Below are 10998 nucleotides of genomic sequence, written 5' to 3'. Positions count from 1 at the left end.
TCTAAACCCCCCTTTCCTAGAAGAACCCCCTCCCGCTCCCCGCCAGCCGCCTCGCCCACCCTTCCCACGGCCGCTCCCGCCCCCGCCGGCCGGGATCCGAGCTGGCACCGCCTCCGCCCGCCCGGCCGCCAGGAGCCCCGCCCGCTCCGCTCCGGTTCCCCTCCGCTCCGCCGCGCCGCACGGCCGGGCCGCCGGAGCCGCTGCCTCCCCGCCGGGCACCCGGGGGCTGTGCCGCTCCCCGCCGGAGCGGAGCCAGCGCGGGGAAGGGGCTGAGCAGCGCACCCGCGCATTGTGCGAGCCCGCATGGGCACGGCGCGGGGGCGCGGCCGCGGGGCTCCTGCGAGCCTCTCGCTCGGCCCCCGGCATCGCCCGTAGCCGGGGGGCGCGGCGCTCGGCCCTGAGGGATGCTTTTGTGCGCGGCCGCGGGCGCAGCAGCGGGTAGCGGCGGGGCCGGCGCTGCGCTGGCGGGGCAGGTCGGGCGCCGCGCTCAGCCGCAGCCCTCCCGGCCACAGCGGCCGGGCGCGATGCTCTGTTAGGCGGCCCGAGCGTTCCCGAGAGCGGCGGGCAGGCGTAGCGGCCCGTAGCGGAGCCGGGAGGGCGGGCGGGCGGCTCCCCATGGCGAGCAGCCGGAGCATCGAGCTGGAGCACTTCGAGGAGCGGGACAAGCGGCAGCAGCGGTCCGGGCCGCGGCGCGGAGGCTCCGGGGCGGGCGGCGGCGCGGGGCCGCGGGGCAATGGGCTGGTGCCCAGCCCGGCGCACAGCGCGCACTGCAGCCTCTACCGCACCCGCACCCTGCAGGCGCTCAGCTCCGAGAAGAAGGCGCGCAAAGCCCGCTTCTACCGCAACGGGGACAGGTACTTCAAGGGCTTGGTGTACGCCATCTCCCCCGACCGCTTCCGCTCCTTCGACGCCCTCCTGGTGGAGCTCACCCGCTCCCTGTCGGACAACGTGAACCTGCCCCAGGGGGTCCGCACCATCTACACCATCGATGGCAGCAAGAAGCTCACCAGCCTGGACGAGCTGGTGGAAGGTGAGGGGGATGTCAATTCCGGCTGGAGGGACGCGGTGGTGTGGTGGGTTGCGGGCGCTCCCTGGGGTGAGCTTCCCGGTGGCTACCCGGATCAAAGAGAGGTCGCCTTGCTGGGAACTGGCGGCCACAGAGCCAGTGAGGGCGAGTGGCCGGGGTTGCCCGCGGCTGTGGGGGGCGGTAGGGCCTCGTTTTCCCGGTGTGGACCATCCACTTGTGTCACCCCGGGTGCTGCCATCTGCGTGTGCTGCGCTTGACTCAAGTGGTAGTTAAGCAGCAGGTGCTCTTTTCATCCGCAAGAGCTGTGAAGTTCTTGGTTACCTTCCATTTGCAAGAGAGGGAAATGCTGTAATTTGGTTCTCTGAGTGTCATTGTTGACTCACAGTGGCTTCAGCCTTCAGAGAGGAAGCCCCAGTGCTGCAAAAAAGGGTATCTATATCCTACCACTTATTAAAACTAACAGGTGTAAAGTCCTAGTTTCAAATGTGATCAGAGTGCATATCAACAGAGGGAATTATCTACCTTGCCTGACTTTCAAAAGCATGTTATCGAATCAGATGTATTTCAGAGTTGTTCCTAAGTAGCTTTTCATAATGGGACTTAGCTGCTAAGATTATGCAGACCTTGCAAATCTGAGCAGAGCAGCATTTGACTGTCTCAAAATGAGGCCAGAAGTATCGTTTTGTGAGTGACACATATGCCCCTTGTTTGTGGGGAGTGGTAATTATCAGAATGAGGAGCAGAATGCCCCAGTCTTTTCACGGTTTAAGTTCAGCATTGCCGGCTTCCCAAACGCACAGGTTATGTTGTGCATGCTGAGAAGTTTGTTAATGAATTTGCACTTGATGGTTGTTCTCAGGTATCTAATACATCAGCCACAGCTGTGTTACACCCTGTGACTCTGTGTGCCAGGTGTAGCTGGTTGGCATTAATGAAGAACTCGGGTTTTTTGTAGGCCTTCCAATGCTTCCTGGGCTTTTCAGCTGCCTGTCCTTTGAGCTTTGGTTTGGAAGCTTTCCTTTTCAAAGCAGTGCTGAATCACACCTGGAGAACTGGATAGGAAAAGGGAACCTGAAGACCTTTATCTAATCCACCAGTGAGGGCAACTGGGAGTTTGGAACCAGCTGGTTCACAACATGAAAGAGAAAGGGTTGGGGGGACTACAGAATTTGCTGTGCCAAATGGGCCTCCCTCAAAAAAGATGTGCATGGAAGGGCACTTCCTGATAGTACCATAGTGCTAGGGACTTCAGTGATCTACTATAGGCTGTTTTACAGTGACAACTGAGGAAATATGAAGTGGTTGTAGAGTGAAATGTTGGCCATGTGGTGATAAAAGAAATTAAGAAAGTTAAAAAAAAAAAAAAAAACCAAAACCAACCACACTTTCATAATTTGGTGGTTAGAGATACCCTAACAAAATATGATTTGCTGAAGTGGTCACAGAAGGGAAAGGAGATGAAACTAGCAATAACGTGGGGTGACTTTTGAAATGTTGCAGCAGAAATGATATTAAGCTTTTATGACTTAAAACAAAGACAGAATTACTTGCTGGAAAGCAGTATATACTCTTACAACTATAAATTAATAACTGAAAGCAAAACTTACTCTTTGTCTCTTCAAATACTCATTGAAAGCATAACCTTTGTCGTGGCTCTTCACTGGAAGAATAAAGCAAAATAAATGTCACAGTCAAATGCCACTTCCATGCTTTCTCAGTGAAATAAAAGGGGGAAAAAAGAATCCAAGTACTTAGTCATCTATCCATGACCAGTACAGCTCTCAGGAATATTAAGAAAAGCCTATAGCCTCATAATTGGATTAGTATGTTCTCCAGTTAGCATGCTAAAAACTTCACCAGTATAAAACTAATCACCCCACAGAGAAAGAAAAGTGTATATAGGAAGGAAAGGACAGCAGATGAGTAGTGAATTTATCATTCCTTGAAATTCCTTGAGGGTTTTGCCAGTTGTATTGTTCTTGAGGGGCTGGAAGAGATTTGATTTGCGTTCATTTTCTTCATTTCTCGCGGTTATACCACAGCAAGCTTGAATTCCTGTTCTTGAGTAAATTCTCCAACATTGGTGTTGACCTAAAGCTTGAACTGCAGAAGCAGCAGAAGCAGTTTTGAATGGTAGTTTGCTGTATTGCTTTTTTAGTATTTTCAGAGAGGAAAACAGAACTGAAGTGCTGTAGTGTGTGCCAGCCACAGGCTGAGCACCAGACGGGCCATGGCTGCGTGATGCAGTACCGAGCTCGCTGCTCTCCTGGCACCTTCCCAGTGCTCCTGAACTGGGACATGGAGTCACAGCAGTTCAGGTTCACTAGTGGCAGATCTCTGCAGTGAGCAGAAGGTGAGTGCTCAGCAAACCTCGCCAAGCCAGCAAGATCTGCATTAAACTTCCCTCAGCTCCAGCCTGTGTGTTTGGCTCTTGGACAGTGACGTGTCCCAGTACAGGGCAAGCGCTTTAAGGCTTATTTGCTATTTATCTATCTGGGATATAAAAGCTGGCAACATCCAATTCTGTACCACAATGACCTGAGTTGTGTCACTGATAAATGTGGGGGTTTTTTGAGTTTGGCTGTATTTGGCAATCTTCTTTACTGTTTGTCATTTTAAGAGAAAAAGCACTAGAAAATGAAATATTGCTGTTATGGGTTGAGCCAGTTAAAAATTGGACCAGATCATATTTATTAGTCAAAAATAGAAGCTCCATTTTATGAAGCATATTGCTTTTCTTAACTGGATATGACAATCAAAAAAGCATGCTCTGCTGGACCAGCCTGAGGCAAATATAATTTATATTCTCAGCCTGTGTAGATTAGGAAACATTATGGCTCACGAGTTTGACAGTTTTCACTGTTTTCTTAGAATAGGAGGAGGGAAGAATTTCATTGTCTGCTCCTGATCTATTTGAGCAGGCAGATCCAGAGAGGAGGTGGGGGCTGGGACGATTATGACTTTCTTATAGTTTTCCTTCTTCCAGCTTTACTCTCACACATAACACTACTTTTTACTTTAGAATATGATATTCCACGTGTAATTTTATACTTGCCCTTCAATATCAAAAATTGAATAGTAGATTAATTTTTATTTTCTACCAGAGTTAGCTATTCAAGTGTCTGCCAATTTCCTTCAGTTTCCCTTGAAAATGCAGGCTTCCTAAAGCCATGACACCGTGGTAAAAGAACTGTGCAGCTCTTTGGTCCTGAGCTATGTGTTTTATGTGGATGTTGGTCATGCTCTGCCTCTTTGCTTTCATTGTCTTGTTAATGAAGGATGTGGAGAATCCCGATTGTGAAGGTCTGCCACAGAGCAGGGAGTTGTTGTTGGATTTTGGGAGATGAAAGCAAGCGTAGACTTTACTCCTGGAAAGAGCAGTTCTGTTGATCAATGCATCTAAAGGGAATCCTTCTAGTTCCCTGGAAAAATGGCTGAGAGTCTTTGTTCAACAATGCTTCATTAATACAGTCCTTTATAAAACGTCAGTAGTTTTATCTGCCTGGGTGTGCTCACAGTCAACAGGGATGTCTTTGGGCAGGAGGTAGGAAGGTTCTGCACAGGACACACAGTACAGGGCAGTATTTGATTTATAGGAATGAGCTTTGCCTCATTAATACAGAGTAAGAGAATGTGTTTTGAAATGAGGTGTTGAACAATCCAAGTTTTTTCTGGCTTAGACCATTGTTGTTACTGCATATTGCATTTTAATCCTGCATAAAGTACCTGTGATTTTAGTTGGTGTGCACTGTTGTATTAGGTCAATAATATCTTTTCTCTTGTCAGGGCAAGCAGATGGTAATACCAAGTAGGCAGCTTGTATTTTTGCTAGTTCCAAAAGGTATGATTACCCTCCTGTGCTAAAGCCAGAAGCTGTAATGCTTAAAAAAAAAAAAAAGGCAAATGTAGCAAGCAGAACAAAGAAGGGTAAAAAAGGAATAATAAAGAAGGATTAAAAAACACCAAAAATATATTCTTCCAGATATGTGTTCAAATCACTGTAGTGACACAGTTCTGGAGCAATGGGGTGTGGATGTGAAATGTGGATGTAATTCTTAGTTAACTTCCCATCCAAGTAAAATAAAATAGTTCCACCACCATCCATCTCCTAGTTTCAGGGATGGAGAAATTCTAGTTTACCTGAAAAGGGTTGTTTACTTCCTGTGGAGAAGGCACATGAGGTCAGCTGTGCTTGATACCAGGTGGCATTGAGTGTCTTCTGGGGGCTTTTACTCTGCCTGCACAGGGGCTTGAACTTCCAGAGGTCTCTTCCAACTTTAGCTGTTCAGTGATTCTGTGAAAGCCTGTAGGAAGCTGTAATCTGCACCTCTTCATGTCTAAATAAAATCAAAAGAGAACTAGAAGCAATTAGTCATCTACTGAAATCCTGGTTGTTATCCCAGGTTTTAAAAAGTGCATGTGGAACTCTGAGTAGATGCTGTAGATGAGGAAAGATTTGTGACTCACACGGGGCAATTAAAGGTGATATGAAAGTGAATTGTAAGAAACTGATGAGGAGGGAAGTTGCTCAAAGTAAGGAAGGAAAGAGAAATTAAAATAACCCAATCCTTGGTAAAAGGGGTTGTTTTATTTTTAGGTCAGTCATATACGCTGTAAATACGCTGTTCCGGAAATCTGCTTGGCTTTGTGTTACAGAACATGGAAAGGGTACTCTGCTGTGTTTCCTAAACTTAGAAAGAAGGTCAGTAGCCCTAATAACTACCTTGCTGTACTAAATAAACAGCTTTTGGTGCATTTGAAGCTAAAGAGTTGCACCCAAAGTAGCCAAGGAACAAAAGGTGAGTGGGTGACACCTATCTAGAGACCTGCCCTGTCCTGTGGGATTCACAGGGAACACATGCTTTAAAAATATGGAAACTGTTTTCCTTCTCTGGGGATGTTTTTACCTGACAGCTATATCATTCTCTGTTATGCAGAGTGCCATTTAAAAAGTGATCCTCTATATGACTTTCAGGAGGTAGTGCTTATTAACCTTGCAAAAAGCAAGCCAGAAAACGTTATACAGAGACTTTTGTTTAAAATAACCCTGCTGAAGATTTTTGAGTGCTGCACACTTAATTAATTCCTTTTGTTACTCACTATGTGGCATAGTTGGTTTCTAGCCTAATGCTAGGGAAAAATAAATATCTGTAAGTATTTCTTTAGTAGTTTCTATTTTTTAAGGACAAAAAGTCTGAATATTTCTAGGTTATTGGTTAAATGCCTAGCAGTGAGGTTTGGCTCACAAAGCTTGTGCTGTGAAGAACCCCAAATGGTCAGGCAGCTGTGTTCCTTCAAAATTGCACATATCACACTTGAGGTGCTAAAGGGCAGGATGCGTCCTACTTTTTTTTATTAGTACCAAGTATTGCATGGCTGAATTTAGAATAGTTCATGTAAAGGTGTAAAATAATCAGGGCTGAAAGAGACTTTTGAGATCATCCAGTCCAACCATCCACCCATCACTGCCACTGTTACCCCTGAACCATTTCACCATATCACCAGATCCAAATGCCTCCTAAGCACCTGCACGATGGCAACTCCACCATCTCGACCTATTCTGATGTCTAACCACTGAACAGTGAAAAGATTTTTTCTAATATCTCATCTGAATTTTCCTTGTCTCAGCCTAAGGCCACTTCCTCTATTCCTCTCAGTGCAGGCATGGCAGAAGAGATGACCCCATCTCCCTCCACCTCCTTTCAGGAGTTGTAGACAGCCATGAAGTCTTCCCTGAGCCTACTCTTCTCCTGACTGAACAAACCTAGCTCCCCCGGCCATCAGACATGTTTTCTAGACCCTTCATGGGCCTTGTTTCCCTTCTCTGGACATGCTGCAGCACCTCCATGTCTTTTTTGAAGTGAGGGGTCTGGAACTGCATGCAGCACTCAGGTGTGACAGGGAACAGCCACTTCCCTGTCCTGCTGGCTGATCCAGGCCAGGGTGCCACTGGCCCTCTTGGCCTCGTGGGCACACTCTGGCCCAGGTTCAGCCGCTGTCAGCCAGCAGCCCAGGTGTCCCTTTCTGTCCCAAGCCACTCCTCACCCAGCCCGTGTCATTGCATGGCTCAGGGGCAGAACCTGACACTTCACCTTCTTGAGCCTCCCGCAGTTGTGTCCTCAGCCCACTGATGGAGTCTGTCCAGGTCTCCAGCAGAGCCTTGAGCACACCAGCACTTCCACCCAGCTCAGTGTCCTGCACAGTCCCTGAGGGTGCCCTCCATCCCCGTGTCCAGACCATCCATGGAGAGGTCAAACAGGACAGCCCAAAGCAGAGCCCTGGGGAGCACCACTGGTGACCAGCTGCCAGCTGGATTTATCTCCATTCTGCACAGCTCTCTGGGCCCAGCCATCAGCCAGAATTTTACCCATTGGAGAGTCCACCCACCAGCCTGAAAGCAGCCAGTTTTTCTAGGAGGATGCTGTGGCAGATGGTGTCAGACACTTTACTAAAGTCTAGATAGATCCTGGATAGACACATCCACAGCCTTCCCCTCATCTACTAAGTGTACACCCTATTCTCATTAATATATGCATTTTTATCTTGAAGGGTGAGCTAGGCACATTTCCTGAGGACTGCTGTTAAAGAAATAGATGACAAATGAAAAACTTTGTGGATGAGTTTCTGAAAAAGCAAACCAGTATTTAGGCAGCTGATGACCTATGGCTATTTGTCAGTCAGACTGACCACTGTAGTCTTGTTTTCTCTTTTTGCACTCTCTGTGTTCATCACCCATATTTTCCTCTTCTGAGGGAATGGCAGGTGTTGTGTTTAGACTTGGTGGCTGTCTGAAACTGGAATCCTTTCACATTGTTCTTAAACCATTCACACAGCAGCTTTTTTCATGGATAGTGCATCTGGTTATTAATTCAGTGCAGCTAAATTATTTAGAGGCAGGTAATGTTTCCTTGTCAATAGGCAATGTTCCAAGTCTCCTAGCTGATTTTCTACTGTTAATAAGACCTGGAAAATCAGAAGTAGACTCATGCCATTTGCTGATTATATTGTGACCCAAAATATCAACAGATGATTCTCCTTTATGCAAGCACTTGTTCAATTTGAGGAGTTTTTGGGGATAGCAGGATTTCTTCATGGAAGAGCTGGCACTTTTAGCTTGCTCTGGGTAGTGTCATGATTCATGGGATGGATGGCACATACACTCTGTTGAAATTGTGCTGTGAACTTATAAGGAGGTTTCAGACTTCTGCCAAAATTGCTCTGCAGCCTGGTTGAGTTTTTTGCTGTGGAATAGTTTGGCTGGGCTCAAGAGTCCCAGATGTCACCTATGTCTGGAATTGTTGCTTTCTTTTTTTTCTGCATTTAAATAAAAACAAACAAACAAACAAAAACCCACAAAAACAACAACAACAAAAAACAAAACAAAACAAAAAAACCACCCAAAACAAAACAAAAAACCAAACCAAAACAAAAAATCCACCAATGCTTAATTGATCTTCCTGTTTCATTACCCTACTTTGTGTTTCTTTACCTGTACATCTCAGTGTAATGTTAGAGACTGAACTCATGCTCTGGTCTGAAACCTGGGGAGCTGATTGATGTTAATGCCAATGTTTTAAGCTGAAGACTTGGTATTTACTTTCCATAATGTAGCTGCTATGACTCTGTGCTAGTTAAAGCTAGTATGCATTAGCTTTGAAACCTTTCAAGATAATAAATGGAAAGTGGGACTTCAAACCAAAAAATTGCCCATATTGAAATCAGCAGGGTAAATATTTGGATCATTGTTTATGCCTCTTTTTGGAGATGTGTCAACTTCCTAGGGCTGGTAGAAGTAAAAATGCAAAAAGAAAAAAAAAAATAAAGCTACAGCCTGATCAAAATACCACCAAAGTCTCAGAAAATATTTTATTCATATTTGGCATGATTTGCATTTAGGTTATTCACATGAAAAATCTCATTCGAGTCAGTCAGTGAAACAGTCAAATTTATTTGCTTGTGATTTTTAACTATAAAGGTATTTGTTAGTTTCAACAACATTTGAAATCAATTTGATTAGTTTAATCCTTCTAGACCCCCTCAAAATCAATTATTTTGTGATATATTTTACAAATATTAGTTTCCTGGAATATTGTGGAGATTATCAGAAGTGTGTACTTTTATATGAATTAATCCCAGGCAGATTTAAAATCAGGTCATACGTGAAAGCTGTGAGCAAATATGGTATATATATGGTGTAAATATATTTTCAGGTTCTTACCTACAGAAAATTAATGTAAAAAAGAGATAATACTTCTACAAAATGACATGGTATTTCTTTCAAACCAACACACATAAGTGCATTTTCTACTTTGAAGAATGGCTAAAATAATTTAAACAGTAGCACACCTTTATTAATCCTTGCTTATCTAGGGATGGTTTTTGTCTCAGGCGTGCTTTTTAATTACATCATTCTGTAGGAAAGTTTCCTGGAGTTAACTTTATAGGTGTGATATAAGTTACCCCCGCCATTTTTCTCCTTACATATTTTCATCTGATAAGCAGTGAATTGTATACACCTGTCAAACAAATGAATGTTTAACTCATTCCTAGAAAACCATTCTTTATCCAGAGAGAAGCAATTAGTTTCCTAATTATTTTTTTTCTTGGGTTTTTGTGTGTGTGTGTGTTTTCCAAGTTTTTAAATAGAGCTTAGAAACTGTGGGTGAAGTCCTGGCTGTGGTAAAATAATTAGAGATTTAAGTAATAATTTCAAATCTTCATCCTTTGTCTTTAAGTCATGAAACAAGTGAATCACTCAGCGAAAGTGTTTTCTCACTTACAGCCCTCGCTCTAGTCTTGCCATATGTGCCTGCCTTGCAGGTGAACTAGTAAAATCTGTTTTCCATGTGAAACTTGTGTTACTTAACTTTATTTATATGTCTGGTGTATGAAAGTAGGCATGGACTGTAAAACACTTGCTAAACAATCTGTAATATACCATGTTCTCAAACAATCTGTAATATACTACATTCTCAAGTAATTAGACTTTCCTCTATCTGCCAACTATAAGAATTTTTCAATTCCTTTTGGCAGATTTTATCATCATTTTTTTTTTTAAGCTAGAATAGTTTGTGCTTCAGTTTAAGGCTTGGCTAAATGCAGCTGAAGCAAAGAATTTGAAATTCTTTCTTTTAAGTTATTACATTGTTTTAACTTGAAAGCAATTCCTGAGTTTTGTTACCATGGCCTCTGCTTAAAGGAAAAGAAGTAACAAGAAGAAATCTGCATCACAACAATTTGAGATAATCAAGAAATTACTTTATTAATATATCAAGCAAGGGGAGCAGTAGGAGACAGAAAATTTTACGCTGCTATTTTAAAGAAATACAGATCCTTTTGGATGAATATTGACTGAAAATTTTATAAAAGTACTATTTCTGCTGTGCTGTAGGGTGCTGTAGTACAGCTGTGACAGATAATAGATCACATTCCATGTTAGCACAAAGATGCTGTAATTATGATTATGAGTCTGTAAAAGACAAAGCCAGCATGCCTGTTGAAACTCTATGATAAATCCTTGAGCAAAGGAACCTTTGTCCTCTGCCTTTACTTTATGTAAAGCAATTAATTTACTTCAAGGTTGAGACTGTTTCTAAGTAGCTTCAATTTTTATTTATTGTTTTAAACTTTGTTGATTTAAATTTCAGCCCTGAGATTTAATTTTGAATTACCTGGTGTGCATTTATTGGGGTTTTTTTTAATGGTCTGGGAAGTGCATTGGTTTTGAGTCAGAAAGGATAATTCTGAACATGCACAATGATGGTGAATTTTGAGGTAGTTCTCTGAATTTATTTAAAACTCTTTTGCACACACCTGGACAGACCGTCCTAAGAGTTTGTGCTGGTTTTGGCTGGGATCGAGTTAATTTTCTTAGTGGTGGCTGCTTTGGGTCTGTTTTGTGTTTGTTTTTGAAGCAGGGGATGTTTTTGTTACTGCTGAGCAGGGCTCACACCCAGCCAAGACCTTTTTGG

General features: G+C 44.0%; 1 protein-coding gene across 3 annotated transcripts in view; it reads left to right on the top strand.

Annotated features, from left to right (window-relative positions):
- Nucleotides 1-258: 258 nt before the first annotated feature.
- DCLK2 (doublecortin like kinase 2) overlaps nucleotides 259-10998 on the top strand; it is an 85334-nt gene continuing 74594 nt past the window's right edge. For all 3 annotated transcript variants that reach the window (XR_010743481.1, XM_066318058.1, XM_066318057.1), the window contains exon 1: nucleotides 259-1030. Coding sequence is in view for 2 of the 3 variants with exons in the window: in XM_066318058.1 (XP_066174155.1) it covers nucleotides 616-1030 (415 nt within the window). In the remaining variant the exon portion in view is untranslated. The remainder of the gene's footprint in view (nucleotides 1031-10998) is intronic.

Source organism: Sylvia atricapilla, chromosome 4 (genome assembly GCF_009819655.1).
Source record: "Sylvia atricapilla isolate bSylAtr1 chromosome 4, bSylAtr1.pri, whole genome shotgun sequence".
Taxonomy (NCBI): Eukaryota; Metazoa; Chordata; class Aves; order Passeriformes; family Sylviidae; genus Sylvia; species Sylvia atricapilla.
This window is presented reverse-complemented; position numbering and strand designations above follow the sequence as displayed.